We start from the raw sequence: 6,947 nt of genomic DNA on the forward strand, positions 1-6,947 counted from the left end.
ATACAATTCTCTAATATCTTCAATTACATCCCGAGGTGTATGGATTCTTTTATGATTTACCAATTTAGGGGCAGTCACACCACTAATAAATCCAATTGTTGCTTGTACTTTTGTTAGTATCCTATCCCGCATCGGACAAGTATGTTCACTATTGAAATATCTCACTTTGAATACATCAGATTTTTTCCTGCAAGATGATTTTAATGTCCATCCACATTGGTCGCTGAAGCAAACCAACACATAGCTGTCCAAAATTTTTAAGTGGTTTAATTCATATAAGAAAAGCAATGCTATAAATATAACAACAAGATATAGACTGTTTTGAATTATGTATCAGATACAATATAAAGAAATATAAACAGAGAAAAACAAACAGATCATTGAGTAAGCATTGAAATACCTTTTCTTATCCGATCTTTTCACTCGAAAATTGAAGTTGTTCTTTATTTTATATTTAGCCATTACAACAATGAGCGTATCTTTGTCCTTATACAACAACCCAGTCTTCACTTCAGTACTATTGGAATCAGTTATGTAATTCGTAGCATTTAATTCTGGAATATAATCAATGTCACAAATTCTCGAATCGACCAGAGCAAGAGCTTCAGTATCTCTTTCGGTACCTTCCACGCATACGACTTCACCTGATGAACAATCAAAATTACGTATATCCCCAACAATTTTATCAGTTGTATCAATACAAAGCGGATACATGCCAAATCCAGTTGCATTCTTTTTCACTTCAAAATAAAGTTTCACACCCATGTCGTTTTTTATTTTCAACGGACATGAGCTTCCCTCGACAATGTATCGTATTTCAATATCCTTTGTAACATTGTCGATATCAAGCTCTGCTAAAATCAACGTTTTCAGATTCACAAATGAAATGGAATGGCCAACAACAATTCCATCAACCTTGTAACCTTCATAATTAATATCGCTTACCCAAATTCCAGAATGCCGCAGCAGAATTGAGATATTCATCTTCAAAACCTTTTTTTTTTTGAATTCTTAGTATGCAGATCAACCTTTACAAGAATATTTTTGAATTATGAAGCTAATCTGATTTAAAATTTGAATTTACTAATCAGTTACACAATCTGATGACCATTAATTACGTGATTTCAGTTAAGAATAACAGAAATCACGTTAATTAATCCTAATTAATCGCAGCAGCCTTTAACTATGACGTATCAGTTCTTATGTATCCCGTGCCAGAGTGATGTATCCCTACTAATCAGTTACACAATCTGATGACCATTAATTACATGATTTCAGTTAAGAATAACAGAAATCACGTTAATTAATCATAATTAATCGTAGCAGCCTTTAACTATGATGTATCAGTTCTTATGTATCCCGTGCCAGAGTGATGTATCCCGCTTCTTTGCTTTTTAAGGGATTTTTAGTAATTTCAATTCTTAAAGGGATAAATGGTCATTTTGTATTTATAATATGTGGTTCCTATAATTTATACTATAATGTATACTGTATTGAATAATAATAAGTAAAAATTATACAAATCACGGTGTAAAATATAAATTACCTTCTATCCCTACTCTTTTAAAATTACAAAATATCCCATATTTTTAGTAAGTTTCAGATACATATTATGATGTATGATACATTATATTTGGTGTAGGTTTAACAGTGTAATGCGTAAAGTGAGGATTAAAAATTGAAATTTTTACTAAACCCCTAAAAGTCGCTATCGTTACTAATCCCCTAAATTACGCCTTAACTTATTTGTTTCAAACAGTTTTAGTCAATATAAAACACTAAGAGAATTAGAATTGTTTATCTCTGTTCCTCCCAAAAAAGTTTCAGAAACGAGATTCATAATTTTCTTTGAAGGCGATTTTGTGAAGATTCGTTATGAATATTTCAATCTTTGTTAAGGCATTCCGGAATATGAGAGAGTGAGATTAGATACGAGCGATACAAAAGTGATGGGATAGTGATTGGGGAAAATATTTCATATATGAATCTTATTTCAGCCATTGCAATTGAATTGAATATTGATACTTGAAAAAAAATGTTATCATCTGATATATTATAGAAGGTAATTCATCTCCGATGATAATTAGGAATGATATGGGAGTGAAGTTGTACGTAGAAATAAACCTGTTGCATTAGCCAAGTCGGACAAAAGTGATTGGACAATTCTGAAAAGTGTTTTGAAAGAGGTTTTCTTGCCACCAAGATACAAAAAAAGGTCTGGTAGACCAAGGAAAAAAGGAAAGAAAAACGCAGATGAAAAGCTAATCGCAAACACGAATTGTTGTGGACAATTGGACAAGAAGGTTACAATAGAAGAATGTGTACTTTTTTTTTAAAAAAAATTCTTGATGATTATGTTTTCGGAGTATCATGGATATTTCATGTTTAATAATTCTCAAAGTGTAGCATTTGTTACCACTGTTACACAGAGATTTTGGTACAATAAATTGAATTGAAACGTTTATCATTATGTTCTATAATTTTTGTTTGTTAAAAGTTGTCAAAAGTTAATTTTATATTTATGTATCTGATACTTTAATTTTTATAACTTTTACATCCAAAATTTAATTTGTGTTAATTGCTGAAATTTTTACCCAAAGGTATAAGAAACAAGATGCAAAATATTTACTAATTGTATTAAGTTTAGCAATATAGTATCAAATGTTTAGATACTTAATAAATTTTCATATTAGAAGACCAAATTATTGTGTGTAATATATATAAAATTCTTTCTTGATAAATCATATTACTTAATATATCAATTGTTGTGATTTGTACAAAATATATTTAATTTTTTAAAAAATAACTAGCATGTATCTAGTGTAAAATATAGTATCACGATTTGTGATACAAACAAATTTATTATTTGGTAATCATTTTTGTATCATGTACATAATAATTATCATATAAGCTTAGGTTTGATTGGAATTTGGGGTTTCGCTAGGAAGTGTTGCTCCAGGATGGCCATTTAAAGAGGGATATGCTTCTCTGTCAAGTGAAAACACCTTGCTGCTTGCCTAGAAAAAGAAGTATTTTAGAAGCAAGTTTGTATTACATGAACTGGAAATCTTAAATCTATAACACACTTCAGATTTAGTTTTATACTTTTATTTCTCAATGTCTCGAACTGTTAGTTTTGTATAAAGTGTCCGTGTTTGCTTATGCATTATGTCAACTCATATGCATATAAAAGTGTTTTAGGTCATAAATTGATGGATCTTAAACCCAATATCTTATCATCATGGTGCATCAAGACTTTAACCCAATGTCTTACCCTCTTTTTGCGGTTGGACATAAATCCATCGTCTTATTCTTTTGGTGTGATAAAACTTAAATCTATCGTCTTACCCACAATGAGGCTCAACCTCAAGCTTCAAAATAATTTAATTTTATCACTTTTGATGATCATTAATATGATCGTACATTATAATTACACACAGATGTGAGATTATTGATTTCTTATAATCAACATTAGTAGTTAATAAATATAGCTTAATAGATCACACACCTCATATAAAGGTTGAAAACATATCTTTTAGTAAATTGTGCTTATTCAATTATTAAAATAAATTAAGGAATTCTCTTCTCATCCGTTGAAATTTTTTTTATTTTTTTTGTAACTTTTCATATTAATGTAGGATCTACCAAGTAATCAATTTTTTGAATCAGATTATATGATTCTAACCTTTATCTTTATTTAAAATTTATCAACTTATTACTAACAGAACTAAATTATCGATTCATATAATAATTGTCTCAATAACATGATGTTTTCAATGTTAAATTGACCAAATCTCGCTTTAACATAATAATTAAAAAAAGTTTTTGAAAAACTCATTTATAACAAATATATTAAGTAATAATTTACATCTAAAAGTTTAGAAAAATAAATAAATACAAATAATATTTATTTAAATTTTAAGTCCACTAATTAAAATTTCGCTTTAACCCTCGAATTATATTGAGCTGCCCCGCCTTAAACTATTAAAATAAAGAATGTTATTAACCAAAGTAGTATATATGTTCCTATCGGCTACCAAAGGATTACTATGCAATTCTAAATGTTATTAATTGCAAGGGCCAATAACCAAATTACGCTTAAGCTTTCTGGTCATTATTTTTACAGTAACACTGAATAATAATCATACTTAAAATTTTTAAAATGAGTACAAATTTAAAATGGTCATACTTAAAAGAAAAAGTAATTAAGTTCTTAAAATCTTTTCAATGATTTTGATGAATCCTGTACGCATTTTTAAGATTCAAATAATCGTATTATTATGTTTTAGTATGATTACAATTGCGTTAAATGTAATAAAAATGACGAGAGATGATACAAATTGAGCCTTCGTATATTTTAAGGATTTAAGCTAACTGATAGATTATGGAAATAATCTATTTATTGTACAATATCTTTTGGTAAATATTCTAATTAGTTGTCATCTTTTATATTTAGCAATTATCTTTGTAATTGATTATTATCTATGTAATTGATAATAATCTCCGTAATTATCTCTTGCCTAAAATTAGGCTTGTACACTTTTGTATATATTGATTATTCAGTGAATGAGAATGACACGGCAAACATTCTTTTATGGTATCAAAAGTCTAGGTTACTTTTCTGACCTAATTCTCTCTTCCGCTTTTTCTTCTTCTCTAATCTTCTTATTCTCACACGGCTATCCACCATGGCCGAATCTCAGAAAATTCATCCCGCTACTCTTGTCACTAATATCAAGACCCACGTACCTGTTGTTCTTGAATATGACGGTTCCCAATACAACAACTGGTCTACTTTGTTCAAACTCCATTGCCGTGCTTATATGGTGATTGATCATATTACTCCGGTTGCTACGGAATCCGATGCTGATAAAGAGAAACCGGCTCCGAATTCTTCTGATGCAGCTCTCTGGCACCGACTTGATGATATTGTTCGACAGTGGATTTATGGTACTATTTCTAACGATCTCTTAAATTCCATTATTGATGCTGATGATAAGGCAATTGATACATGGAATCGTTTAGAAAATTTTTTCCACAACAACAAGTCTGCCCGGGCACTTAACCTTGATGCGCAGTTTACTAACACCAAACTCGAACAATTTGATGGTGTTAAACCTTATTGCACTCGTCTCAAAACCCTTGCTGACAGTTTACGAAACGTGGGTGATAAGGTATCCGACAATCGGATGGCGCTTCAACTTTTGAAAGGGCTTTCGGAGGAGTATAAGCCTTTTCGTACATCTGTTCGACATATTAGTCCCTTGCCTTCCTTTGATACTCTACGTTCCATGCTTGAACTAGAGGAACAAAGTAACTCTTCGGACCTTGCAATTGAAGCTCGCGAGGAGGCTCTTCTCACCGCCTCTTCCACAGCGTCACACCCTTCTAGTGATCATTCTTCATCTTCTAAAGGAGGGAATTCACGAGGTAGAGCCAAGGGTAAAGGGAAAGGCAGCGGCGGCAAGGGCAAAGGTGGTGCCGGCCGGAACAACCAGCAGCAGCAACAATCTTCGCAGCAGCAGCAACCGCGCCAAGGTGGCGCCTCCTCCCAACAGCAGCAGCAGCAGGGCATGGGGTGGATGTTTCCCCCATGGCCGTACTGGGGCAATGGCCCTTGGGCAACCCCACCTTGTCCGTACCCAGCCCAGGGTCCGGGCCCAAACCCGTGGACAGGGGCAAGGCCGTACCAGCCTCCTTCTCAAGGCATCCTCGGGTCTCGACCTAATCAAGCGTACTTCTCAAGCGCTCCATCTTCTCATCCGGGTTCTGTTCCTACCAACATTGAACAAGCTATGCACACAATGTCTCTCACCGATCCAAATTACTATATGGATACCGGGGCAACCTCTCACATGACGAATTCCCAAGGTAACTTATCTCCATATTTTAATTTGAGTAATCATGCTAATAATGCTATTACTGTTGGCAATGGTAGTAAAATACCTATTAAAGGTTATGGTCACGAATGTCTAAACCAAAACACTCTTCAACTCAAAAATGTCCTTCATGTCCCAAAAATTATTAAAAACCTAATATCAGTTAGAAAATTCACCACTGACAATCATGTTTCTGTTGAATTTGATCCGTTTGGGTTTTCTGTGAAGGATTTGCAGACGGGGAGCAAAATAGTGAGGTGTAATAGCAGTGGCGATCTCTATCCTTTTCTCACTGATCGTCAAATCATTTCACCTACCACCCCTTCAGCTTTTGCAGTTGTCTCTCCTAGTTTATGGCATTCCCGTTTAGGTCATCCGGGACATGCAATTCTTAGTAGTCTGCGTAGTAGTAATCTTATCAAATGTAATAAGGCTTCAAACGATATTTGTCATTCTTGCCCATTGGGAAAATTAATAAAAATGCCTTTTACAGATTCTTTATCTCATACTACTATGCCTTTTGACATTATTCACAGTGATTTATGGACATCTCCGATTCTTAGCTCACTTGGTCATAAGTATTATGTTCTCTTTCTTGATAATTACACGAATTTTTTATGGACGTTTCCTATTTCTTCTAAATCTCAAGTCTATAATCTTTTTATTCGTGTCCGAACTTATATTCGAACTCAATTTGAGAGAGAAATTAAAGCTTTCCAATGTGATAACGGCCGTGAATTTGAAAATGATCCCTTTAAGCAATTTTGTCAAAAATATGGAATGCATTTTAGATTCTCATGTCCATACACCTCTCCTCAAAATGGCAAATCGGAACGAAAAATTAAAACGATTAACAATGTTGTTCGTACGCTCCTTTGTCATGCTTCTATGCCTCCTTCTTTTTGGCATCATGCACTTGAAATGGCTACATACCTTCACAATATCATGCCCACAAAAATACTTGGTTATAAATCACCTACTCAGATCTTATATCAAAAAACTCCGGATTATTCACATCTACGTGTCTTTGGGTGTTTATGTTATCCTTTGATTCCCTCTTCCAAGATA

The 6,947-nt window shown here is 33.1% G+C and overlaps 1 protein-coding gene across 2 annotated transcripts; it reads left to right on the forward strand.

Annotated features, from left to right (window-relative positions):
- The first annotated feature begins 4,383 nt into the window (after positions 1-4,383).
- On the forward strand, positions 4,384-6,260 carry LOC114076789. 2 transcript variants are annotated; one of them, XM_027916301.1, is made up of 2 exons: positions 4,384-5,871; positions 6,108-6,260. In XM_027916301.1, the coding sequence occupies exons 1-2, from the start codon at positions 4,689-4,691 to the stop codon at positions 6,140-6,142; spliced, it is 1,218 nt and encodes a 405-aa protein (XP_027772102.1). In that variant the 5' UTR covers positions 4,384-4,688; the 3' UTR covers positions 6,143-6,260. The 2 variants fall into 2 exon arrangements, with proteins under 2 accessions (XP_027772102.1, XP_027772103.1); XM_027916302.1 differs by having other exon boundaries at positions 6,117-6,260.
- Positions 6,261-6,947: the final 687 nt, after the last annotated feature.

This window comes from Solanum pennellii, chromosome 4 (assembly GCF_001406875.1).
Source record: "Solanum pennellii chromosome 4, SPENNV200".
Lineage (NCBI taxonomy): Eukaryota > Viridiplantae > Streptophyta > Magnoliopsida > Solanales > Solanaceae > Solanum > Solanum pennellii.